General features: G+C 37.2%; 1 protein-coding gene across 1 annotated transcript; it reads left to right on the plus strand.

Annotated features, from left to right (window-relative positions):
• Window positions 1–27693, plus strand: GPAM (glycerol-3-phosphate acyltransferase, mitochondrial). Its single transcript, XM_042818204.1, has 20 exons — window positions 1–108; window positions 1153–1272; window positions 4180–4253; window positions 6545–6658; window positions 7872–8021; window positions 8786–8882; window positions 9778–9914; window positions 10939–11038; window positions 11755–11967; window positions 12360–12473; window positions 13941–14026; window positions 14990–15105; window positions 15946–16016; window positions 17113–17377; window positions 17859–18001; window positions 19326–19403; window positions 22233–22373; window positions 23028–23217; window positions 23334–23392; window positions 24365–27693. The coding sequence occupies exons 1-20, from the start codon at window positions 1–3 to the stop codon at window positions 24479–24481; spliced, it is 2493 nt and encodes an 830-aa protein (XP_042674138.1). The 3' UTR covers window positions 24482–27693.
• The last annotated feature ends 144 nt before the right edge of the window (window positions 27694–27837 follow it).

Here is a 27837-nt window from a genome sequence, read left to right on the forward strand (position 1 = left end):
ATGGAGGTGTTGTCAGGAGGTGGCAAGAAAGTTTGGACAGGCTTGGAAGTGTCAGAAGGAAGACATTTTTGTTACAATGATGGAGACAGGGAATTAGCATTACTGAGGGTGATAGAGAAGGAGGGACTGATTGGAACTTTATGAATTTGGTGCTTATTAATTTCAGATAGAAGAGTTAACCTTGGAATAATTTCACATTCATACTGCTTTCCAGATGTCACATATGCCTGTTTTTGTTCTCAGTCATCTTCAGTGTTACTTTTGACTTTCTGGTTGTCTCTCAGTGTGTTGGCTTTCTAGCTGGATAGATGATGATCTGTATTTGTGTTTCTGACCCACATGCTGGATTATGGTACTGGTTCTACCATGCTTGCCTTCCACTAGAATGTACTATTTTGGTTTGTTTCTGTGGCTTCCCTTTTTGTTAAAAACTTAACAATATTTTATTTAGAAGATCTGAGTCCAGCGATCCTGATGCTCATGCAAGCAATCATTCAGTAGTTTTAATGGGAGCAGGCTTTGTCAAACTTCTAGTGAAGTATATTTTCATTATGTTCTAACAAACAGAATGTGTTCTGTAAATGTAACTTGTTTTGAATTTATGGTTCTGTAATTTACTCCTAACAATGGCACAGTGGTACCTTTTCCACTTTGCTTTCAATGAAACTGCTGGAGAAGAGCTTACAGAGTCAGCAGGGTTTGTGTTTGGTGCGTATTCAAATTGCAATTCTATGGGGTGTTGTCCACTAAAAGCTTGAAATAGATTGCTTGTATTACAAGCACCTTTACGTTATGAAGTGTATAATTTACCGTTAACTTCTCCCCCTTTTCTCAGCTGTCAGTTTTCTTGCTGTTTCGTACGAGAATTATTGCTGACACACAAAATGCTTAAATAAACAAATGCTGCAGTGCTTAAGATATCTAAGCACAACACAGCGGTTTTGCTTTTATCTTTAAAAATTACATCATTTGAAGATGATAGGATATACTTCTTAGGAAAAATCTTAGGAAGAATAAGTATTAGTTACAGATAAATTTTTGGAGAAGTTTTGTGTGCGTGTGTCTGGCAGCTCCTCTAATGAAAAGTTTTCAAATACCCAGTGTTTGTTTATACATTGCTGGATATTTACATAGTCTCTTTTTGTTCTGTAGGGAGAGTGTAACTCTAGGCCTACTCTCTTCCGATCTGCCACTTTAAAATGGAAGGAGACTCTGAGCAGAAAAAGGCCATTTGTGGGACGTTGTTGCTACGTATGCACTCCCCAGAGCCGGGTAAGAAGATTATGAGCTGGATTATGTTTGACAATAATGCATAGTTAAAGTGTAATGTAGTTTCTTACCTTCAGAATTAAGGTCAGAATGTTCTTGGGTTGTAAAGGAATATGGTTTTTCTACTTTGCTTGTGGTTATTTTTTCTTTGTTGTGGGATTAATGGTTGTCACAGATCTGTTGTGATGCTTTGTCTCTTCTTTTAAGTAGTTACTTCTTGCCCCAAACTCTGCAGCTCTTCAGAATTAGCACTATGAAATTGTATGGAAAAAATGTGTCTGGATTAGTAATTGACATTTGGTGCCTATGAAAGTGCTAAGGTTTAATTTTAGTACATTTAATTTTCTGTTGAGACACTAGATACCGTTTTGAAAATAAGCAGTATACTGCTCTTCAAAACTGAAGAAATCAATCCTGTGCTTGAGAAAACAGCTTGGTTTTCTGCACCCAAGTACTTTTTGTCTTGCCTGCCCATCCTCGCAACACAAGCTGATTAGAATAGTGGGAATATTTGTCTGCTGGGAACAGCCTGACGTTGGTGGCAGTAGGGGCATTGCAGCAGCTGATTTAAAGTGTGAACTTCACTGAACAATGCTGGGGAGGCTTTGTTAACTAGAAGATGTAAAATGATAAGGGGCCTGATGTAGTTTGCAACCAGCTCATCAATTCATCACCTAATTTGACTACCTGTACACTGCAGGCTTTAAATTGCACTCCCCTGCACCTGCACTGAGCTTCGTAATTGGCTGGGCTGAAATGAAAATTTGCCTTTTCCCTTAACCAAGGAAAAATTCTTATTTCGCTGTATTACTGTGCCAAATAGAAAACTGCTTCAGTGATAAACAAATGTGAGATAGAAGTCCAAATTTGCTGTGAAGGGTGTGGGTGAGATGGTCAGCAAGACAAGCAATTAGACTTGGGGCTGCTTTGAACAGACACTTAAGTGTTTTGACTTGTAAAAAATGGTAGTAATCCTTAGCTTAGGCCTTTATATATTTAGTAATTAGGCTGTTCCTCTGGACTTGGGAATTCCACTTTAAGAAGAGAAATCTTGTTCTGTATTTTGTCTACTTAATAAGAAATTACCTGTCCTGAGATCTCACTTAGGAAAGGGGCATGATCTGATTGAGACCTTTGTTGCCCTCTGCCAAAAGAAGAAGCTACCATTCTTGTTGCAGACAGCAGCAAACTCTCATTAGACTCCACATTTCATTTACTCTCACTATATTTAGTCAGTTCCCTTCAGAAAGGGAATTGCTTAGTGGTCCTGACTAACACCTTGCTGGTCCTTTAAATGGCAGGGCTAACTTTTCCCTTGTGCATTCTTCCTACTGTTTTGTGGCTGATTAATTTTACTAACCTGGTAGAAAACTGCTTTATTTATTTATTTGTTCTGGCTGTCCTTAGTTTTCTGCCTTACCTAAATGAAACTGTCTCACTGAAGAGTGATATTGATCAGTGCTGCAAGCAGTCGAAGTTAAGAGGTGTGGGATGGGGTTCAGTGGGGAAGGATAGGAGGTGGTGTAGCAGCTGAGCTTTTCCCTGGTGCTGCAGGGAGAATGGTGTGAGCTTGCTTTGTCTCACAGAACATCTTCTGCCTGACATGGGATCAGGGCAGAGCTAAGTGAGGAAAAGTTGAAGTGTGACATTGCACCTGGAGGATGAATTTCAGAGTGAGTTTGGAACCTAATGGGCAGAGCACTGGAGTGGACTCGCATACTCTGTTACTCCTCTGGATTTATTGATTATTTTTTGGGAGACTAAGAACAAGTCATTGATCCTTTTTTGCCTGAATGTTTCATCTAATTTTTAGAGCCTCTCAGCATTACAAGTGCGTGTTATAAGAAAGTGATATCAATTTAAAGTTTCCTTTTAAGTGCCTGAAGTTATGATTTATAGATTATTTGCCATATGCAGGAGTGTTTTTAAGATGGAGCCAAAGAGCATTTGCTCCCATCGTATTGTGCAGCTGATTTGCAGGTGGCATAGAACACTCATACATTTCAGTTTGTGGCAAATGGTGTTTTCTGAACAAAATACAAACAAAAAAGACTTTCCTGACTTCTGCTGCAAAATTGGTAGCGGGGCTGATCCATCACTATTCTGTTACTGTTGACCATCTTTCTTCTTTGTTGTCCTGTTTTTGCCTTTCTTGAAATGCACATTTGCAGCGGTTTTATCTATTTCCGCTTGGCAGTGTACCAGTTTTATAATTAAACATCATTTGGACAGAAAGAAACTAATCTTTTGGACAAGATTCTTACTTGGAAGGTGAAAGCTCATGTCTGCCTGCCAGGGAATATTTGTTTATCCAAAGTGGAACTGTTCCCAAACTCATCCTAGCACAGCTGATAGTCTGGCCTGTGGAGTCCTTATGTGGATTAAGTTTGTTGTTCAGGCAGAGCAGGAGTGTGAAGGTGATTTGCCATGTAAGCATGGATATCCTCACCCTTGGGCAGCTGTTATGTGATGCCTGATATGCTGTCCAGCTGGATGTCACAGGGTGCCTGTCGAAAGGCTCATGGCTCTACTGATGGGACTTAATGAATTTTTGGCTCAAACGAGAGTTCTGTATTACAACAAGCCCTGATTTGTATTACATCAGAAACTAGTAAAAAAAAATTATGGCTTGAAGAAAGCAACCAAAACACATTCCTTTTTTTCTATATGCAGTAAAACCTAGGAACTACATTGAAAGTACTGGAACTGGGAATGGTGGCTTTATGGATTTTTATTTCCATTTCAAAACAGTTTGTGTATGTTTTGCAAGCAAGTTCAGAACTTCTCTGCTTTGACTTTTGTTTGTAATAGAGGTGAAAAACATTGCAGTATTATTATTAGGAATGTGAAAACACAACTATTTTTACAAAGGGAAAGAGTCATGCAATCTTCTTTTCCTTGTTTTTTCAGGATAACTTTTTCAATGCTAGTATTCCTTCTTTGGGTCTACGTAATGTCATATATATCAATGAAACACACACCAGGTAATGTAACAAGTCTTTCTTTTACTTTTGTGTGCTCACGATTCAATGTGTTCTGATCTTATGGCAAGGAAGTCTTGGGGTTAGTCCAGACTGAGTGAATATACGTTGTCCTGAAATACAGGATCTGTTGCTGGCTTCAGGAAAGGTCTATACTTGTAAAATCTGGCTGTGTGCATTTGAACAAAGTCCTTTGGGGTAATAGGCAAAGAGTGTAAAGGTCATACCTATTTCACAAAACACAAGGGATGCACAAACCTTTTTATCCCTCAGCGCAGCATCTGTAGCATAATGCTGGGAGGAGCTTTTTTTTGGTTCCCACACTGAAGAATGAGTTCAGGCAGCATTTTAATATAATGAACAAGTCTGGCTCACAATTTAGACTTGGACTATTATAACTAATGATAGTTAAATCTGAAAATGTTTTGCTAGGCTGTGGTAGTGTGCTGCTTCTGAAGGATGGTGTAAGCAAGGTTTTGTATGTTTCTACTATGTGAAATACGTCTTCTGTTCTGGGATGAAGTTGCTGAAACTACACAAAAATTTTAATGTTGTTCTTTGGAAAGTTAATAATGCTTGCTGCAGTTTTTACAGTAATCATTAGCATAAGCAGATTCTGCAGTGTTTGTTGTAGAGTCAGAGCAAACAAAGAGAGGCCAGTAGCCTGAAAGAAATGAGCCCAAGTGTCTGAGTGGAAGAAAGGCAGTATTGTGCTGTGCTCGAGAGGCAGGAAGCTAATGTTTGAGACTGTTCTTTCTTCGAACCTGAATTAATTATTTTTTTAAGAGTTGTTTGTAGCTTAGAACACAGAAAAGTAACTCAAATAGGGTTTAACATTTTTAAAATTAGTTTCTGAAGTCTCACCCTGGAGTGATTTTGAGAATTTCTTAAGTTAGAAACGTAAGAGCAAGAAAATATGAGTTAATGTATTATTCTGAAATATAATGCCTCTAGCTCAGAATGTCATTAGTCTGAAAATTGATTATTTTAATGAAGTTGTGAGGTCCACTGGGGTTAGACAGTAACAGTTTCTTGGTCTTAGGCAGCTTACTGAAACATCACCAACATCCTTTTTCTGACATGGGAATGTATTCTGTAATTTGGAAACAGGTTCTGTTCAAAATAATATATATTGACGGGATTTGCTGTGAGTTGTTTCTCTTGTCATTACAGATTATGATTAGAAAACTGGTTTTCTAATTATTTTGCATTGTGTCTAAGCTTTAAAGTGAGTATAGGAGCCTTTATGTCTTGACAAATCCCTCCAATAGTTGCATGCTGTTGCAGTTTGTTCTTAATTACCAAAACTTTTGTCAGAAAAAAGTATATCTCTTTCACTTCACTTTTTAGAAAAATCGATAAAGCTGTCAAACTCAGATGGGAAAATGGAAGAGCAATTAGAACAGTGTCAGCAATCTACTTCCCTGACAACATGGTTAGCAAAATTCTTGGTCCTTTGAGGCAGTCTGAATATTTGTATAACTGTTATGAGGCAGTGTCGATTGCTCGTGCACATGCACTCGTCCTAATTACAGTAGGATTGGCATGCATGCTCAGACTGCTGGGTGTTTTGCAATATACAGGTTTCTTCTAATCTTTTATAGCTGTTTGCAATACGTATAAACACACTGAGAGGTGGTAGGGAGGTTTAACTGCCAGCATTAGCAGCTGGGGTGACTGCAGGCAGGTGCCATAGCAGTGCAGTAGCTACCTGCGGTATTTCCGTCTGTGACTGGGACCACCACGGAGCAGCACATTACATTGCACTGCCAGCCCTAAGAACAGTTTTTGTAAAGACAAGTGGGGAAAAAAAAGATAGGCTTTGAATGCTTCAGTAGTTTCTTATGCTTAATGCAGTGCCCTGCATCTCTTCCCTTGTCGCCATTCTGATGTCTCCTCAGTGGTGCTTTCTATGTCACTTCGTACAGACAGATGATAGAAAAGCCCAGGCTTTGTTAATTGGGCCCCAGACTTTGTACCTGACCTCAGCAACCTGCTTCTTTCTTTCTCGAATTAACAGCTTCTCACAATTTTATGTTCTGTGTTCGTGGAGATCTTTCAGCAGTGAAGTGCAAGTAAGCTTCAAATATTTCCACATGTGCAAGGTAATGAAAGAGTATTGCACAATACTAAATGCTCAGCTGGCCAAGATCTAAAGTACAGAGAATACAGAAGTTTTTAAGTAGATCTTCAAAGAACTTTACTGCTTTTGCTTCTTAAATGGTACTTTTTTAGGCATATTTAAAGTTCCTTTTTTATGAGGGTGACACTCAAACATGCTTCATGTTTTGTAGGTACAGAGGATGGCTTGCAAGACGGCTTTGTTATGTTCTTTTTGTGCTAGAGAGGGATGCTCACAAGGGAATGTTTGCCAAGAACCTGACAGAAAATGTGCTGAATAGCAGTAGGTAAGTTGATGCAAAATAAACTGCTTTTTGTATGACTTAAATCATATGATAATGTGGAAACTGCAGGCTTTGAAAACTAGTCTATTTAAAATATCAGAAGATACAATCTCTTCAGCGCAGCACTTCAGAACTGTAGCTTGCAATTTCTGTTTGAATAATAGGAGAGGAGATTTATAATTCTTAGTCTCAAAATAAACAATGCATTGTGGGCAGACAGCAGACTCAGTACACAGAAAAATAAACTGCTATGTGGAAATGCTTCAGACTTTTGTTTATCTAATTCAAGTAAATCACTATTACTTGCAGCTATACTGCTACTATCAAAAATTACCAATCCTTCAGAAAGAGTGGGAAAGTGGCATTTCAGAGTCCCATAGTTTATGATGGCAGTGTGAGGCAAAACTGAAAAAAGACTATAGTGATGAAATACCTGCTCTTTACTTTGTGGAGCTTGTTTTCTGTCTCATACTGCATTTCAAATGCTGTGTTGAGCCTTTGATCAGCTATTAAGGTATCCATTTTCTTGTGGACACAGGGAAACTGAGCCTCATGCCTGCTCCTCATGTCTAGTTTTATTGGAGGCTACACACCATCTGCATTAACATTCTGAACTCCTGAATTTTTAATGTTTAAGACCCATCTGAAGATGATAATGTTGGCTTTGAAAAACAAAGCAGACTACCTTATGCCACAGTTATTGTGTTCTAGCCCATGTAATTGCTCATGTATGTGTTCTAAATGGGGAAAGCATACCCTGTAATATTTTTTTACATGAAGCTGAGAATTTGAAGAGGAAGATATTGTAGATGTAGAAAACTGCAACTACATAAATCTGTGATGAGGTCAGTGAAACTGCCAGGGAAAGCAAAGTACCAACGAAGAGGAGATTTCGGGTGTTCTTTTGCACTTTTAACTTTATTAACCGTTTCTAAAGCTCAGTTGTCAGTTGGTATGGGTACCTATGAAGTGTGGACATACTATGTTTTATGGTCAAATTTCATCGCATATATCTGTCATCCACCATTCCGATTGGAGCGTAGTGGTATCGAATTAGAGGTAATTAGTAGAGAATTTGGAGTACCTAAGTCTTCGGTGTGGTTCTTCTTTTGTGATTGCAAATTATTGCTGAAGTAGCTCATTTCCAGTAGTTGTTGTCTGTCTTGAACTCTTCTGTTGCACAACTGTCTCATAAATTTTACTTCTTTAATGTTAGGGTACAGAAGGCCATCGTAGATGAAGCTTCTGAGCCAAGTGTTCCAGGTAGCTTTGCTCAGGTGGATCCTAAAGCTATCAACAAAGTGAAAAAAAAAGCTAGGAAAATTCTCCAAGAAATGGTAGCAAATGTGTCACCGGCTTTAATCAGGTAATGAGAATGGTTCGTCAGTATTGTCCATGGGTAGAAGAACAAGAGAGAGCCTCTCTCTCTGTAGTACCAGCAGAGCTTATAATGTGTTATTCATAAATAATGAATAATTATTCATAAATAATAAGACATTATTCATAAAAACACCTTTTCTGATGTTAACTAGAGAAAGGATAGATATTCTTCATTTTCAGATGCAGCAAAAGCCCTCCATTTTTTCGAGGGAGAAACCTATTTACATAATTTAATACAAACTTTTTTTTTCCTGAAGCTGGGCTTGGTTCTAGTGCTTTACACAACGTTTTTCTGGTAACCCATTGAATATTTTATTGCTTGTAGTTATCAGCATTTTGGTCTTATCTTACATATAATATTCTGCTGTGATGTCTACTTTTACTAGTAAAATTGAATATTGTTTTACCACAAAATGCTGTCACCTGATGTGTTTATCCGCCAGCTTAGTTATTGCCATTAATTGTAGGACCTCTTAACTTGCCCCATATGTTAAGCAGTCTCTGCAATTTGAACAGCCTCTGTGGTTGCTGCAACTTTTTCAGCCTTTTGTCATTATGACACAAATGTAGTAACTAATCACAGCTTTAGTTGATAGGCAAAGACTTGTTAAGCAACTTGATTTCACAGTGAGTTTGTTTGAATGTGAAGTAATGAAATTGCATGGCTTTATCTTTAGTCACATGGAAGCAATGTAAAAATAAAGGTAGCAATGAGTGAAAGTCTTTGAATTATGTTGTTCTTTTCTTCAGGTTGACTGGGTGGGTGTTACTGAAGTTATTTAACAGCTTTTTCTGGAATATTCAGATTCACAGAGGTCAAATAGAAATGGTCAAAGCAGCAACAGAGGTAAGGGGGATGGGAAAGTATTTAGGCAGATTTTTGATGAAGTTTCATTTCTGTTGCTGTTTACATTTATAGCACTTTCTGTTCTCAGAAGGGTTCTGCTAAGTCTGTGTGACAGAACTGTGTAACCTCAAGTACTGTATTAGCTCTGGTTTTGTCTTTGCTTCAGGATCAAATTTTAACTATAAAACTGATGGATTATCTCATAACCTGCACCCAGGATTATTTCTTTTTCTATGCCTAACAGTACTAAATTAGTGGGTATGTTTAGGATTTTCCAAATTACTCTTGCCTTTATTTGGAGTAGAAAACAATTAAGAAATCAAGTGCATTCTGTGCTATCAAATTGTTGCTGGTCTTTAAATTCTTTCTGAAGTTGATTAAAAGTACCACCTAAATCTGCTGTTTTGTTTACACTCAAATGAATTGACTCTTTCTTTGCAGGATTTGTTTCTACAAAGATACATTAGATAAATGGAAGAGAGAAAAAACTGTTGCCAATATTTTTTTTTTTTTATATCTTTTGATTACAGTTTTTAAGAACCCCACTTTAGATTCTTTTTGTTGATGTCTTACGCAAAGAAATAGCAACGCTTGGACACTGGCCCCTTTAAACTTACTAATTGCTGTATCAGTGCTGTGAGTTTGAAGATTATCAGTCATTGTTTCTCATAAGCACACAACTGAAAACTGCGGTCCGTAGAAATACAATTCACAAAAATGTTGGCAGTACGACAGCTGAATGAAAACCAGAAGTAAACTGAATGCTGACAACTGAAAAATACCGTCTCTTCTGATAATAGAATGCTAGCAATCTCAACGATGGATGTTTGAAAAGGAGTAATATTCTACATTTCTAATCAACTGTTGTCTTGTTTTTCTTCTCTCCCTTCCATAGATGAATTTGCCTCTTATCTTCTTGCCTGTTCATAAATCTCACATTGATTACCTGCTCCTTACATTCATACTTTTCTGCCATAACATCAAAGCACCCTATATTGCTGCAGGGAATAATCTCAACATCCCCATCTTCAGGTAAAGTTAATAAGTTGCATGGAAGTTCTTATTGTCTGAAAAAGACGAAAGTGAGGGGATTGTCAGGTGACCAGTTGAGCAGTGTATCTTCCAACCACACGTAAGGGAATCTGAAGATTATTGGGCACTTCACTTGAACTTTTTGCTTCCTATTGCATTCTCAGAGAGAGACCATCACAAAATCCTTTTGAGAAAGTCTGCCATAACCTAAGTGGAGTAAGGAATAGTAATTTCATTGTAGGAGTCTCTAAGTGGGTAAGTGACTAAGGAAAGACTAATATGTGAGTAATGTGTGAAACTTCATAAGAAGTTTAATGAACCAGCTATTGGGCAGTGACAGTACTGAGTGCATAATGTTTTGTGGGAAACTATTCCAGTTTGTTCTGTGTTTAAATTGTGTTGCTGAAGGGAATCAGAAGGTCTTTTAGAAGCAGTTTTTGCCAGGGAGCAAGAGTTTGGGGATACTGATCTCTGAACTGCTCCTGGATTTTGTGGAACATAACGAGGAAAGAAAGGAGGTGTCTTGGATGTTGTGCACCAGTAGGTGCTGGTCCCTTATTATCCCAGTATGAAAGAATGTTCTCATGAGAACTTCTTGGTGCACATTTGGATAAACACAAGTCCACGCAGATGGTGTAATTGCTGGTAGGGAGTGGGAGTTGCCTGCGTGCTCCTCTATTGAAATTAGCTGGCTGAGGTTGTCCTGCAGCCAGGGCATATGCGCAGTACAACAAGGGCATGAAGGCCTACTCACGTAAGCTGTTCTTTGGGTCACTAACTCCCTGACTTACAATGCTCAGGTTCACTACAGTGGATAAGTGGTCTGTTAATGTAGTGAAATGAAGTGAGTCAGTGTAGAGAAACCTATTTCATTTGAAATATCTCTGTGGTCCCATAATTTACGAGAAGATTAATGTATTGATAGTAACTTCAGTTTCTGTTGTGTGCTAGGAATTTTGCACCGAGTGGGTATTAGCTTCCTATGGACTGAAACCCATGAGTGTAATTGTTCTTGATTTTGTAGCACACTGATCCGCAAGCTAGGAGGATTTTTCATTCGTCGAAAGTTGGATCAGAGTCCTGATGGTCAGAAGGACTTCCTTTACAGAGCTTTGCTGTATGTGGTATGTATTTCTTGTCTGTGTGTCCATGGATAGTACTTGAGTTGGGTGGTTGATGGGAGAGTGACTTCCATCAGCTGGGAGAAGATTTTTAGTGCTTTGAATTTGTTTAGGGTTCATTTTACATAAGCAGAATACATTTTTGCATCAAGGCTTGAATGCGTGAGGTAAAAGAGAACTGAATGTCCAGTACCTTTGAGGATATGGTTTTCCTTGTGCAGCCTTTGTTAAAGAAATGGAATTAAGATTTCTGGATAAATACTAGATTTAAGCCTTGTTTCCCTGATTTCTTTTGTACCAGGGCATATCTACATCAGTTTTCTTTACTTAATGAAAGTCTCTGTTTATGATGTGTTGATATGCTGCTTTGTGCAATTGAGTAGAATAGCTCTATTTACATCTTGGAGGATGAGATTTTCTGAGAAACCTGAAGAAGAGACATATGCAATTCAAATGAATCAACTGATGTTAGAGATATTCTTGAACAAATGGCTTTATACTGCTTGTATATTCATGCAAATTAAATAACAGTTTGGTCTGGATTTGTGTCAGGCATTCATTATTGCTTATTCTTCTAAGTATTTGTGCCAAGTCACACTTGTGGTCTTACAAGGGTTTTTAAGAGAAAATGATTGCTGATGAGGAACAATGTGTTTCAAACATGAACTTAGCAGTGTATGAAGATACGTATTTTTCTTCTTCAATCTCTTCATATTCAGCACATAGAAGAATTGCTGAGACAGCAACAGTTTTTAGAAATATTCTTGGAAGGCACACGGTCTCGAAGTGGAAAGACATCAGGTCCTAGAGCGGGTCTTTTGTCTGTGGTAGTGGATGCTCTCTTCTCAAATGCTACTCCTGATGTCCTAATTATACCTGTGGGAATCTCCTATGATCGCATAATTGAAGGTCACTATAACAGTGAGCAGCTGGTAAGGGCAATTGAATAGCCTGTTTTGTCTGGGGATTTTCTGTTGATGTGCGGGAGAGTCTGTTACACAGTTAAATTATGTGCTAGTAGTTCTCTGTCACATGCATTTGCTGTTTGTGATGAAGAGTGTAAAGCTGTGAATCACAAAACCTCTCTGATAGAGATTGCTGAAGAATAGGTTATATACTTGTAGGTGCCAATTCATGAGGTATAACCATTTAATTGTATTACTTTTCATATGGAAAAACATTAGTTCTCTAGACTTCCTTGAAGTTAGAAAGCATATCAGAAGTTTTACCCTTGTGTCTATTGAATCTGTTTTAATTTTAAACACAGCCTTATAATTGTAAATTGAAAAAAAAAAATAATAAAACAACCACTCACGTTTTCCAGGGCAAGCCTAAGAAGAATGAAAGTCTTTGGGGTATAGCGAGAGGAGTCTTCAGGATGCTGCGGAAGAATTATGGCTGTGTCAGAGTAGATTTTGCACAACCATTTTCTTTAAAAGTAAGTTTGATATTTTGAAGATTTGATGTTTTTGCTCTTTCTTTATGCAATGCTAACTGCCTTCACTTTTAAATTCTTATGGATTTCTTTGCAGAATCTGCTAGTATGACACTTCCTAATCTATATACGTTTCAGTAGTCTGTGTTCTGCTACAAGTAAGCTATAGCTTACTTTTAGAGTGACTTTAATAAGATTAACGTGCTGTAACAACAACTTACGAGAACATTATTCAAATTAATTAGGCATTCCTCTTTCTGCCCTACTTCTCTCAGAAAAGCAGGAGGTTGGAGAGCTTCAGAGGGTTCAATTACCACAGCATGAAATTGTTGTGACTGTCTGCACTGCATTATAATTACTGTAGTAGAGAAAGATATTAATTCACTTATGAGGAAGGCGGCTTGGGTCACTTCCAGGCTATTCTTGGTAGAGAGCTAACAATTGCTTCTGGATCAGTATAAGGAAAAGAAGGTTATCTGCCCTGTTAATCTAGTGAAATGCTGATCTCTCTGTACCTTCCTAACAAACTCTGCCAGCTCTCATTTGTATGTGTACTCATTCTTGTACAACAAAAATAAAGTAAGCATGACTTAAATTTGATCAGTATGCCTTAACCAAGAGTTGCAGAAACATAACTGCATCATTTTTGAATTAACGTACTTATATCACTGCAGGTTTTCTAAGAAAATGAGCTTTTAGGGTTAATTTTGAGCTTTTGTGCAGCTCTGTGAGTACAGGATTAGAAACAGAAGAGGAAGAGCTGGCTGTGAAAGTCTTTTAAGTAGCCTTCCTGGGAGAACTTTTCCTGACCAGCAGGCCAAGTGGCTCTGCAGTTTCCCACATCAGTCTTCGTAGGAACTGGAAGAACACAATGTCCCAAAAGCACAGTAATGTAAATGCTAAACTGTAAGGAGAGACTGAGAAATTTGTAATTCAAGAATTTCAAGTTTGTAATACAATGTCTTCTTCCTGACTGCTTTAATTTTATGATGTCTTACAGCTAGAGCTTCTGTAGTCATGTTTACCTATGGAAATGTTTCCTATCCCAGTGTTTAAAGGAAATAGTGTGAAGCAATAATTACAATCTGTGTGTTGGTTCTAAATGGGTATTGGACTTCACTCTCATTCATGCTAATGAAGGCAGTTCTCATTAATTTAATCATGGAGAAGCTAGTCTCAAAGGACTTGTCAGCAAGATGCTGACAGTGATTATGCATTGTTTTTGTTACACTGCTTTTCACCAAGTGTGGATTCCTTGCTCTGGGAAGTTTTCCATTTCATTATAAAAGTGAGCAAACTCATGCAAGCTTGTCACTTTTGTAACCTTATTACTGCACTTTTAGCGTGAGCTGTTTTTAATCATAGTTGCAGTTTTGAATGATTGCCTTTTTCATATTAATAATGTTATCAGTTAAATACAGAAGTTAGGTGGAAAAAAAGTACAAAAAATAATAATCCTTTTCTTAACAGGAATATGTGAACAGCCAAAGTCAAAAACCTGTGCCTGCTCCTCTTTCTCTTGAACAAGCTTTGTTACCAGCTATACTTCCATCGAGGTAGACAGTCTTTTGGATTTTGGGGAGAGAGAGGGCATGTTGGGCTTGTTCTTAGTTTCTTTGTTAGTTTTTTCCCTTCCTTCGTCTTTTTAGAATTCTCCAATACGTTTCAAATGGTGCTTGAACTTCCCAAGGATAATCTAATTGTGTGTAGGCAAACAAAAATCTTATATGTTTATTACCGTGCGTTCTGTTTTAAGAGTTACATTCTTGTGATTTTTTTATTTTCCTAAATAAGTTCCAGGAGGCTTTTTTTCTTTTTTAAACTGTTGTGACCTCTGATGGTTTAATTTTAAACTGTAAGGAATAATTTGAAGGAAAAAATGACACAGTGAAAAAGGAAGAGTATGTTATTAAAAGCTACAAATATTTCAGATGGATTTTGGTTTGTATCCAAACCAAATAACTCTTCCTAATGAGGTCTTGAGAATGAATATCCCTTGCTCAAGGAGATGACTCATTCAGAAATGCAAAACTTTTCTTGTAGGAATAGACTTGCATTTGTTATAAAAATGTACATTTTTGTGGAGGCCTTTGCTTGGGTCATACAAACCCACGTGGACCTAGTGGAGAAAACATTTTATTTATCTTGAGAAGGTTGTAGGTCCATACAAAAGGCATTTCTGGTTTATAGAGTGGCTGAGGTGAAAACTGCCCTTTAGGCTTCATCTACTTCTGTTCCTGATTCATTAAAAATTGCTGTGGAGTGCAGTGATGTAATGGCAATATGAATAGCATAGGAAAAGCCAAGTGTTCTACATAGCTCTTTCTCTTTAGATGGTCTTTTATCTTGGATTGTTGCTCAGTGGGAAAAGCTGGTGAATACTCAGCATTTTGTGGAGCTTGTTAGGCATAACATGTTTGTGCCATTACCAAAACACATAATGTATTTTTGCACTGCAATTCAGTTAATGTATCTTAAAAAAATCGACGTCATAATGCAAATTTTTGTTTTGCATTCAGACCTAATGATACTGTGGATGAAGGTACTGAGGCTTCACTGCCTAACTCCAGGGATATAACCAGTGAGCCCTACAGAAGGGAGCTGATAGCCAACTTGGCTGAACATATTTTATTCAGTAAGTGCTTCAGTATCACCATAAGCTACCTATTTTGTTTTGCTTATTGCATGAACTAACTTGCTGTTTGATAATGCAAATTCCTGGCATTCAGACGATCATTTCCTGATTTCAGATGCTTTCTTGACAGCTTTCACTCCTTTGCCTTCCTCCTTCCCTCTGCAGTTTCTGATAAATTGGCTTTCTGGTCAAGTACAAGCTTTCTATCTGTTTATGCTGGTAACTTGTGTATTTATTGCACCAGTGTACTGAACTTGATGTACTTTGAAGTGTTTGAATTAATTGTTGTTGATACATTGATTTCTTATCACACCACAGAAAAAGCTATGACAGTATCTTGCAGGTGTAATTTGTGCTACATGCTCTCTGTCTGCATGGACCGGTGTTGCCAAGCTTATAGGCTATGTGGCATGTGTTTCGGTTAGTATGTCTGTGATTTGTGGTCTTAAGAGATGTATACAAAACAGTACTTTAGCTTAGTAAGTGCTTGAGCCTTACTCAAGCTTCCTAGTTTAAATTACTCTAGTTTGATTACATTAATATTTTACACGCCTACAACACTTCAGAATTTCATTATGGTACTTCTGTAGGGTTAATGTATTTCTAGAAGGAGCTGAAGCAGTAAGAGCTGAGATAGAGTCAAGGCATTTTTGAAATTCTACAGCTCGTAATCTGTTATTATTAAAGCACTCCTTGTATTTTATTCAGAAGGTACAGTTCTATGCCAGTATTGCTGTTCGTTTTTTTTTTTAAGTAGTGGCTAATTTTTCACTTGTAAAGGTGTTCTGAACTTCTCATTCTATTGAAGTCCCACAGTCACTTTGTCTTGTTTACCTCTAGCTGCTAACAAGTCCTGTGCTGTGATGTCTACCCACATTGTTGCCTGTTTGCTGCTGTACAGACATAGGCAGGTAAGGCTTCTGTGCTGCTTGTAAGTCCTAACAGCACTTTACAGTTGTTGATTGAAAGCATAGAGTGCATTCTACTATAGCTTGCTACTAAGAAAAGAAGACACATGTATTTAAAGTGCATTTCGTGTATGCTAATGTTTTGATTAGTAGTAGATGCTTGGAGATAATAATAAATGTCCATGTGAAAACAGATTTTTTTAAATCCAAGAATTAGTTATACCTTTTTTTGAAGACTACATGAGTTTGGTTCAATTCTATTAGAATCTCATTTTTGAGCCCTGACATTTGAAAACATTTATCATTGAATAGGGTAGCAACTCTTCAGTTAATTTTCAAATGAGTTCTGCTATTCCTTGGTACCTGAATATTTTACTATGTTGGCAGAATGATTCTAATGTTTAATTGCACCTTTTTGCATGGCACTTGGAAGACGTTTTTCTCCTACAAGTGTGTTTTACATTTTGTCTGAAATTCCTTTCCCTCTAATTTGAAGTTTTTACTGCACATGCATTGAGATCACATTGAAAAATATCGATCAGATGCGTAATTTTCCCAGTCAAAAGGAATCACTACTCCCATCAGTTCAATCTTTCCAATTTCCTACAATGAAGGGATGAAAGAAACACTGTATTACGTGGTCTGAATATGTTGCAAAAACAAACAAACAAACAAAAAAAACAACCAACAACCATCACACCAAGCAAATGCTTAAGGAAAAGCTCTTCCTCATGTCTCTAACCACTTAAAAATTTTTTTTACAGTATTTCCAGATAATTGATATTTCCTTTTATTGTAGAGGTAATGGAAGTGTGGCAACTCTTAACATATCCTCTTAAAGAACAACTTATGTTTCTGTTGGTTGTGAAATGGACAACAATTAAACAAAAATCTTGCGTTCTCAAATAGCTTTGTGGCTGGAATTGTAATTCAGAAACCATGCTCTATTTCAGCAAAATATGTGAAAACAAGGATTTATAATATGACTGTTGGATTTTGGATTATTGAAAATCAGTGTCTCTTTATGTGTTTTCTACGTACATGTCATTTATAATAAACTCTTGTTCAAGAAGAACATTATTTTATTTTTTATTTCTAGGGAACTGATCTTTCCAGGTTGGTAGAAGATTTCTTCTCCATGAAGGAAGAGGTCTTAGCCCGTGACTTCGATTTGGGATTTTCAGGGAACTCAGATGATGTTGTCATGCATGCCATCCACTTGTTGGGGAACTGTGTAAATATCACAAACACCAGTCGAAACAACGAGTTCTTCATCACTCCCAGCACAACGATCCCTGCTGTCTTTGAACTCAATTTCTACAGCAATGGAATTCTTCACGTATTCATTAAAGAGGCGATCATTGGTACGAGCTGGAGTTTACTATGGAAAGACTTTGCTGTGACCTGTGAATTCAAAGTATCTGCACAACTCCCCAGTTCTTCTTACTGTTTACTAATGCTTATTTCTTCCCTCCCTGCGTAACCCCTTGTCTATTCTAAGAAAGACAAAATTAGACTGGTTTTCGTGTGGAATGTTTGAACTCCTTTTTCCCATTTTCCCTTATCTTTCTTGGAAGTATTCATGTGTTGGTAACTACCTTAAACAAGGCACAGAGTTTGGAGCCAATTTGGAGAACTTTTGCCTTTGTTTAGCAATATTTTAATGAAATTTTGTTTCAACTAGAGATAAATGGAACGCAAAAGCTGTAGTGGCAATTTCTGTCCTAGTTTTTCAATTACATATATGATGTTGGACTGCTGATAGACATAAAAATAGACAAAGTTTTAAAGTTTCCTTTGTAAAACTCTTTGTGAAAGCTCTGCTGATGTTTATTTCTGCTCTAGCCTGCAGTCTTCGTGCAGTTCAGAGTAAGAGGTTCAGAAATGGTACCAATGGTGCTTCTCCCAGTTTGATTAGTCAAGAGCACCTTGTCCGAAAAGCTGCCAGCTTGTGCTACTTGCTTTCTAATGAATTTACTGTATCTTTGGTAAGTAACTAACTGTAGATTTATCAAATTTTTGCTGCTTTTTTTGCTTTTAATGCTTTAAAGAGAATTAATGGTTTCTTTAGTTGTCTTGATTCCGGTATGTTCGCTAGTGATAATGGGAAGTAGGAAGTTGTAGAGCATTTGAAAAAATAATGTGTGTCCACTTGTTTCAAGGAAGTACATTTGAATGAGTGTAGTTGCATCAGAATAGTTCATCCAGAAGATGTATGATCTAAGATAACATGAATTAACTTGCCTCTTTCTTGTTGCTGGATGGTTTCGTTAGCAGGATAGGACACAGTCGCATTTAGGGATACATACTGGGTGCATACCTCCTGCTCATGCAGCTGCTGAGTGAGTGAAAAACAGCACAAACCTGCAGCATTTCTACAATGCTGGCATCAGACTTTTTCATGAGAAAGAAGATCTCTGGAGCTTCCCATAACTGCATGTTGGACTTCTAAGTGCCTTCTAGCAGATTTTGTCTTGCCTAGGTCATTAGACCATCGCAGTTATTATCTGCACTTCCCCAGAGCTATTTAAATATTTTCATTTAAACAGATCTAAGTCTTTGAGAGTACCAAACTCATATGAGTTTGCATGCATGATTGAGACTACACTGGAAATTAAGACTCCAGATTGTAAAGATAATTTTAATTTACATAGTTATGCAAGAAAAGAAGTTTACAAGTTATGCAAGTATTAGTTGCCACACCTAATACTTAGCGACAGTTTTAAACATGGCCTAGCTTTGGTTTTTTTGTTTTGCTCCAGAATGTTAGATGTTGAAAGATGCTCTGCACACTTACAATATTCAGTGCTGTATGGTTTTTTGCCATATGAGTGCAGGTTGCTTAGAGATTCTAGAAATTCTTGAATTAGCTCTCAAATTTGCACACACGTTTTTTCTGACTTCGTTTTTTAAGTGAAACATAAGGCAAGCTCATTTGGTTGGTAGAGCTTTCAGTAATTTCATTGCTCTGGAGTTTGTGGTTTTCTTTTTTTTTTTTTTTTTTTTTTTTTAAGCTTAAATATTTCCTATTTAATATTTGATGCATTTTTTTCCTACTGGTGTAGTAGTGTTTCTTTTCCAAAAACATGGACAAATTTTAAGTATCTTCTTTCACTGTAATATTTTATGTTTGTCTGACTACATGGATAGACAAATGCATTGGGTGGTAAAAGAATGACTTGTTTAAAAGGACTATACTGCTGTATGTAGCAAAAGCATACAGAACACAAAACTGCTGTTTTTTATAATGGATTTAATGAATGTGATATTTAATTATAGTTTACTTAGTGCATTTCCTTTTCTGTTTTGCAGCCTTGTCAGTTGATATATCAAGTTTGCCATGAAGCAGTGGAAAAGCTGATACAATATGGTATTCTTCTGGTGGCTGAGGTAAGGTGATAGAGATACTGATTGTGCTGTTTCTTGTACATGACTAACTGTAGGTAGTTTGTTAGTTGTTGGTTTTGTTCTAAATATATGTTGTTACTTAAGATGCATAACAAATTAACAAGTCCAGGCCTGATGCTACTTGATTTTTGCATTTGTAAGCATCAGGTATCTGGTTATGGTCAAATTTTGAGGCTACAGATGTATGTAATGTCACTGTACCAACAGAAGGTGACATACTGCCCTGTGAAATGGGGATTTTTTTTTTTTTTTAAGCCCTTTAGATTTCTAGTACAGGTGCACAGAAGTTTAATTTCTATTCTTTGAGAGCCTGTAGAACAGTTCTTTTTTTTGTGAAGTTTCAGTGGGTGCATTGGAGTTGCTGCATGGTGTTTGAGGCAGGTGATGTTAAGAAACACGGGGACCAGGAGACAGCTGACTCACCATGCCTTTGCTTCTTAGATGTGGCAAAACAGACCTTGGAGTCCAGGAACAAGTGGCAAAAAGTCAAAGAGCATCTGGAGGGATGTAGGGGTGTAGTGTATTTGGCCACTTTTTTTTTTCCACAGCTGTCCATTTTCAAAGGAGGTTAAGGCTACTTTTCTAGGGCCTTTACTCCACTCTAATACCTTTTGATATGTGTTTCCGTTTTTATTATGTGTAGGTAATAGTTCCTTGATAGTCCCAGATTTTAACTTTCTCCTCCTTTGTTGCTACTACTGAGTGCTTTTTATCTTAAGTGTGATGTTTTCATGGCATTAATCGTCATTGTTATTAAATAAATTCAAAAGTTAATGCTGCTCTGAGGATTAGGAACAAACCTGTATGTTCAGTGCCTGGGGACAGATCAAGAGAACAGGTGTGAATAGCAGCAGGTGAAGACTTCTGTCTCCTCAAGCATTCAACCTGTCTGAGCTTTCTCTGAGTTTCAGTTGCTGAGTCTGGTACTTAGATGCTTATAGCTATAGGTGACATAAGTGGTATATAAATACACACCTATGTTATATGACACACAACAATAATGCCACAGCTGAGTACTTAAAAAGTAGATGTTCCACTGCTGAATCTCTTAAACTTAGAGATGCTCTATACCTACTTAATTCTGTTAAAAGCATTAAGAATGTCCATAATCTGTGCAAACACTGTAAGCAGTGATTGTTTCATGAATTGGGACAGCTTGGAAATGTTTGTGGATTTTTACAGTCTGTTCTCTAAAAGAGGTAGCTAATTTCTATAACTTCTGGTGTTTTAAGTTTACCACTGACTTTAACACATCAGTAAATTCCCTTTTCAATTGAGCTTAATTGATCCAGGCTTTTTGTTTCTTAATTGTTTTTCTGTGATCCTTGTGTTTACTTCTAAAAATGAGGAACAGTCCCAACACACAGTACTCTCTTTAGTATTTTCTTAAGCTTATTTTCTGGCCTCTGCTTCTTTTAGAATATAACATTTGGAATAATGTCAGGCTTCTGTGGCAAAAAAAAAGTGCTTCTTTTTTGTCATGGTATTGTAACAGTAATAAGGTGTCTGCTATTCATTAGCTTTTAATCTTGCATGATTTGTAATTCTAGGCAGGATTGTATGGAGGGTCTTTTCTCATTGACTAAGCATTGGTGACCTTTGCAAATCCTTCTGTTCAGCTACTTTGAGGAAAGTGAATAATAATGAGTGATGGACACTGATGTTTCCCTTGTTTTTCAAAGCATGTTTTCACTATCTGGAATTCATTTATAAAGATGCATTGTCAAAATTGACTGTTGCATCAGATATTGATCAGACAGGTGGAGTATTCCTCTTGTACCTTTAATTATTGTGTGCCTGAACTTGTGACATACTTGCATTATTTCACAATAGAACTAAGTTACTGTTCAGGCAGATTAATGTCTATTGTTTTTGCTTGTGCTTATTGTCTTGAAAGATTACTTTTTTTTTTTTTTTTCCTTGCCATGGAACTTTACAGCTCTTTACAACTTTCCAGAGCACTTCATTAGTTAAAGATTTTACTGAAATTAATGTTGTTCCTTAACAGAAGAGAAGCAAACAATGAATATTGTGAGGAAAAAGGAGTTCAGGTTGAAGAATTCCATCATGGTAGTATTCTTACCATCATGCGCTTGTCCCAAAAGCCTGAAATCCGTGCTTACCTAAGATACCTGCCTGTGTCTTAGATGAGTGTAAATCCATGCCCTGCTCTGAAGGTGGATTACTGGTGGGGTATTTGTAGGCTAAACTGGGATGCTGCTTGTCAGGGTGATTAGCAGAACGGAGTTACTGCGTCACAACAGGTAGAAGGGGCTTAGTGTCTCAACCAAGATTTAAACAGTTTGTGTCCTTTCAGCTTGAAACTGTCTCATCATTTTCCAGCCTATATCTCATGTGTGGATGAGTACTTAACAGGCAGAAAGTTAACAGTTAAAAAATAGGAACTTGGGGCATTCTATGTTAACTGAGATTTCAGATATTGTAATGCAGTGAAACTCAGTTAACTAATATGTCCTTGAAGTAATAGCAGCTCAAAGGTTAGTGGCATCCACATACCGACAGCATCTCAGCTTTCTACCCTAATGCAATTGTAAACGTTTTCTTGGCAACAGATACTGCAAGGCTGCGACAACACTACACCAGAGATTTTCTCTTTGATTTGATAGGCAAACTGCAGAAAAAATATTTTCTACTTATATGAACCCTGTCTGTTATTAAGTCTTGCCTATTTTCGTTAAATAATGATTAATGACAGGACTGATTTGGCTGGATGAGATTATACAATAAACTACAGTAAATTTATTTTATTTATTTACATTGCCTCTTTATCATCTCGTCTTCAAATTTAAGCAGGATGATCAGGAGGATGTCAGTCCCAGTCTTACAGAGCAGCAGTGGAATAAAAAACTCCCTGAACCATTAACTTGGAGAAGTGATGAAGAAGATGAAGATAGTGATTTTGGAGAAGAGCAAAGAGATTGCTACCTGAAGGTAATGTTATCCCAAGACTAGTAACATTGAAGTCTGTTACCAGAAATACAAACTGCTTCACTAGCTCAGGAGGGATAATGATACAACCTTTCGGTTTTTTCTGGTTCCAGTGTTAGTCTGGTTGCATTTTGTTGCAGTTGGTTAAACACATTTTCTTCTCCTTCCCATGGGAAATTCAGCTGAAGAAACATCAAATATTCCAATAGGGCAGTGGAAAGGCAATGGTAGTGTCGTGAAACCTCATGGAGGATGAAGTATTTTGGTTTCTAAATGTTTTATTCTTACTTCATGGACAGGTCATGTTGATTTTAGACTTTTTTTCTCAGAGAACTGATACAAACCTATTTAGGATATCTCGTTAACGTTTGGAAACTTCCATCTTCACGAATACGTGGCTGCACTTCTGTTGGCTGCAGAACAGTGTAACGTCTTTAGTTTTATCTTGAGAAAATAGCTATTACATCACTAATATTCTGGAGGAGGAAAAGTAGCATTGTCTCATAGTACCTAATTTGCCCTCCATGGTAAAATACTTTCTGCTGTGCTTCCACATTGCACTGTCTTTTGCACTGTGACGTTTTGCCACGTACTGTGGTGTGGGTTGTTTCTCCTTTCTGCTGGTCTCTCCTTTAAGTTCTTATTTCCCTTTCTTAGGTGAGTCAGTCTCAAGAGCACCAGCAGTACATCACTTTCCTGCAGAGGTTACTGGGACCTTTACTGGAGGCATATAGCTCTGCTGTCATCTTCGTACACAATTTTAGTGGTCCTGTTTCAGAGTCCGAATATCTTCAAAAGTTACACAGGCATCTAATAAGCAGGACAGAGAAGAATGTTGCTGTGTATGGTATGTCAAACAGTTTGCCTTTGGAACTGTATTTGATTTTTTTTCTGATCCTCCTGGCAGCAGGATAGCCCAAATACTATTTCGATTTGTTTATATCTGTGTGTTCTTTCTTGCAGCTGAGAGTGCTACGTACAGTCATGTGAAAAATGCAGTGAAAGTCTTTAAGGAAATTGGGGTAAGTGTTCTGTGATCAGAGTTGAAGATTCCGAATTTCGTTTTAATAAGGAGCACAGTTCTGGCAAGGCATAAAACCTCGGCAACATCGGTTTAAAATCTATGAATTTATCTTTGCAAACATATTGTGTATTCTGAGCATTTTGCTTTTCCTAAAAGGCCGTGGGAAAAGAGTACACAGTACAGAACAGAACACTGCTTGCACCTGAGAAAACTTGTCTAGGTGATGGCCAGGGAACCAGTTGTTTTTATTCCCAGCTAGTGAAGTTCTCTGTTCTGCTCCATGTCCTTGATGCACAATCAATGGTAGGAGGCTGAGAACTCTGCTCTGCTTAATGATAGCTAATTTTGAAGGACTATTCAAATCTCTGAGAAGCATTAGTTCTTGAACTTCATCCCAGCACTGACTGATGTTCCGTGAGCACCATCATAATAGACATCTAAGGCCCACCATGAGGATACAGGTGTTCTTTATGTTTGAAGTAAAGGAGCAGTTTTGCACTTTCCCACTCAAATTTCAAATTTTAGACTGCTTATATAGAATTTGCAAATGGAAAGTTTCTTTCACCAAAATGGCATGACATCCTGGATACCAAGTGGAATTTAGGATTGTAATTTGAAAAGCACCAGTATTTGGGCCAAGTATTGCTAGACAGGCATTTTTGTTCTTTAAGTAAGCTAACAATAGTTAGCATATAGGAAAACTTACAGTGAAAGTATCCATCATTTTAATTCTAGTCTATTCTGCTGTCAGGAAAATGGAACCAGGTGGCATCTGCTCAGCACTGCATCTGACTTCTTGTTTTCAAGTGCGTGCTTTTTTAATGTAGGTGCTTTTTGAGTGCCTCTTTAGTCCCTTGCTGTTGATGGAGTTGGATGTTTACTACACACTGTACTTACTTCTTAGTTTCTTTTTAAGAAATGTGATTACTTGAATGTGATAATAATTATTTGTATTCGTGCTGTGTTTCAGGTTTTCAGTCAGACGAATCAAAAGAGAGACACTATTTTGGATCTTAGCACTACGTTCCTACCTCAGCGCAACAGGCAAAAACTACTGGAATTCATCATGAGCTTCATGGTATTATAGAACACAAACAGCACTTTTGTCCAGGGACATGAAGGCAGGTTTTGAGACTGTATCAAATCCTGGGGACATTTGCTACCCTTCAAAATTTAAGGTGCCGCTGTCTGGGTAAGGCCTTCTCTGACTTGAACTACTGGAAGACAAGTGCCTTCTTATGTATGCATCTATGGGTTTCTTACAGTTCCAATCCTGTTCTGATACTCAGATGACACTTTGGGTACAAGTTATAAAACATGTTGCAAAAAATAAGAGCAATGATTAAAATTAGATTTAGGATGGAGAGTGAAGTTTTATCAATGTTATGTTTTAAATAAATCCACTTTTAAAAATGGTAACAGATGCACAAATACAAATGTTTGTGATCTGTAGCTAACCCTGAGATCTTGAGTTTAGTGGCAGCACAGCTTATAGCATAAAAAATAACTTTCATTCAAATCCAGTTTTATTGTTTTAAATAAAAAGTATCTAAAATCTTGTTTAGGCAGGATAAATACTTCATGGATAAAGCCATAGTTTTGCATCAATGCTAACATAAATGCCAAAATTCTAATGTGAATAACAGTTACAAACATCCAAGAATAATGATTGTGTAGCAGATGATTGTCAGAAATGTCAGCAGGCATACCTTGCACTATTAGGGCTGTGTAGTGCAGTGGCAAATTGCACTGATCACTGCTGTCATGAAGAATGTCAGAATAGCATTTTTGTTTTTATGGTGGCATCTGTCCTTCAGGCAGATGAAAGTCAGGAGCCAGTTGTCTAACTGTGAATATCTTGTAAAATCTTAGATTATTATTTAATTGAGAAAAGCTATAAGGATTTTATTTTTAATTAGTAAAGTGTCAGATCTTTTTTTTTTTTAAGTGGAGCAAAAACTTGATTTGGTGAAATAATTTTTTAAGTTTGGCCCTAAAAATTTCATCAGTAACTTCAACAATTGTTTGGAAAACAGTGGTTCATATTCTGTAGCTGAGCAGATCTTAGTTAGTGTTAAGAAGTAGCCTTTAGAAACACAGAAATATCATAAGCAGTGTCCTTTGGTCTCTGTTTTTACTGACTTACAGAAAAAAAATTCACAGAGAGATCTGAATAATTGAAAGCTGATGAATAATTCTGTCCCATGAGACAGGACTTTAGTCTTGCAGTTTGGTCATTTTGCATGGAGGAACTTGCACTGTAGATTTCTCTTCATGTGAGATGAGTTTAAATTGGAAGCTGTAGTCCTGTTTTCTCTGTACAGCTGATCGAGTTGAAGCAATAACTTGGTGGTACATGAAACTGGCTTGCTTATGAAATGTGTTTTCCTCATGTAGATTGCTTTCTGTATGAGGGAAATCAATACTTCCATTATGGCATTGTTTCACTTGATTCTCATGTCATGGCCTTGTGAGCAGAAAATCCCCCCAAGTTTTTCATGTCAATCTCTGTTGCTTAACATAAATATGGAAAAGCATACTTGAATCCCAGCGTTTGCACTGTTATGCCAGCACAAAACTGACGCACACATTTTGAGTTTGTGGCCAAGGAGCTTGTGTTTGTACTGCACACTTATCAACGAGGATATTTCTGTAAATTTTTTATTAAATGCTATTAATATTTGAAATCTATGGTTTATAGTTTGTTAGCATTATACAGTTAGCACTGTGAGACACGTGTTCTGTCACTAAACCAGGTGCTGTACAACACTTAAAGAATTTCTGAACCAAAGCTACATTAATATGAATAGAAACTGACTGTAGAATTGCTTTTGTTTTTATGCATTCCTGCTGTCTCAGCAGGATAGTGACTGGAAGGCACATCGTTTCTTTTGTCTACTAGCTTTTTAGAGAAGTTTCAGCTCATTCTAGCTAATGTTCACAGTCCCGTTAACCCAATGAATGCTCATTCAGTGTTGTTGCTGATGGCTTCCATTTAGTCTTTTAAAAGACTAGGTGCTTCTAAATAACAAGGTCTCATAGTTTACTACACTTCAGTACATGTGAAGTGTATTAACGGTGAAGATTGTAAATAAAATTTTTTACATATGAAGCAATATGAAGCAAACAAAACTTGAGTCATTTTGTTAAGATTGTTCTGCCAACTGATGTGTTAATTGCATTAACTCCAGGAGCACTGTGGTCGCAGGAGTGTTCTGGCTAGGTGTTGCAACTAAACCTAACTTATGGTTTACCTTAAAATAGAAAAAAAGGAAAAAAAAAAAAAAAAAAAAAAAAAAGGAAAAAAATAAAGAGAAAATCTGATTAACAGAAGTCAGTGAGTGGATAGAGTACTATGCATGTGAATACACATTAATGAATGCATTTGGTATGCTGAGGCAGGATACACCTGTAAGGTTGGTTTTGTATGAAAAAGCTGCACGTGAAAAATCATGTACTAGGAGTCACCTGCCACTGGAAACCTTTGCTTTCTGCAGCAAGTGTGTATATGTGCAAGCATGGATATTATGACACACAACAACTATGCTTTTCCCTGGAAATAAAGCACAGTATAAAAATTACCTGGCTGTAACAGTCAAAAACTACAACACTTTTGCACTGTATTTACACCTTCAGTAACTTCTGACTTTATTTACCTCTCGTGTTTCCTTTGCTGATATAATACCAGGTTGAGTTAACCTTGGTAAAGTTAATCAGTAAAGAAGAAATAATAGACTTTGAATTACCACAAATGTGTTTTAAGACTCTCCTCTTAACAAAGACACAAGCACCATCATTCTATTCATGTTAATCAGGTATGCAGGTCTTTTGGGGCCAGGGTCTTACATAATATGTGAAATGTAATCTTTCCACGTGTATCCTATAGATCTTGTATTTTAGAGCAATGAAGTATAGAATTCCATTTCCATGCTGCCACAACCCCCCAGCCCCCAGGGATTGTGAGCTTGTTAACGTGTTACTCACAGTGACCTGTAAGGCATATCTGCCTTCTCTTTGACAGCATAGGGCTTTTTTCACATATCTTTGGTTAGGAAGCATATACACACACTTGCCTTTACCTGGTCTCTGCTCTGCCGAGAAATACTCAGCATCACGATTTTAAAGAACATTGAGCTGGAGGGGTTGTAAGATACTGTTGCTGTTTTGTTTCTGTGCTTATGAGCCCGGTACTGCTTCCTTGTGAATGTTACCACGTTTTACTTGTTGTCTATTGTAGAAGCACAGAGGTGTTCTGGAGTCATTTTAATAAATTAAACTGTTTGCTAATATGACATTTAATAAGTGTTTCTGGTGTGTCTTTTTTCCTTTATTTTTTTTATAACCTGCTAAAATAATTGTTTTGATAAATTCATCCTGTTCCAGGGACTGAAATTAAACTATGAAAAACTTTCATTACAGTGCACATGGAAGCTTGAGACTGGG

The sequence above is a fragment of the Centrocercus urophasianus genome, unplaced genomic scaffold (genome assembly GCF_019232065.1).
Source record: "Centrocercus urophasianus isolate 14NV4802_14NV808 unplaced genomic scaffold, USGS_Curo_1.0 seq_17, whole genome shotgun sequence".
Classification (NCBI taxonomy): Eukaryota; Metazoa; Chordata; class Aves; order Galliformes; family Phasianidae; genus Centrocercus; species Centrocercus urophasianus.

Bases quoted from the DNA above. Each gene is read 5' to 3' on its own strand.
- GPAM (XM_042818204.1), top strand. From the start codon at position 1: ATGGAGGTGTTGTCAGGAGGTGGCAAGAAAGTTTGGACAGGCTTGGAA. The intron at 8,022-8,785 runs GTAATGAGAATG...TCTTTTCTTCAG, and splicing joins GTGTCACCGGCTTTAATCAG to GTTGACTGGGTGGGTGTTAC. The intron at 23,393-24,364 runs GTAAGTGTTCTG...GCTGTGTTTCAG, and splicing joins AAGTCTTTAAGGAAATTGGG to GTTTTCAGTCAGACGAATCA.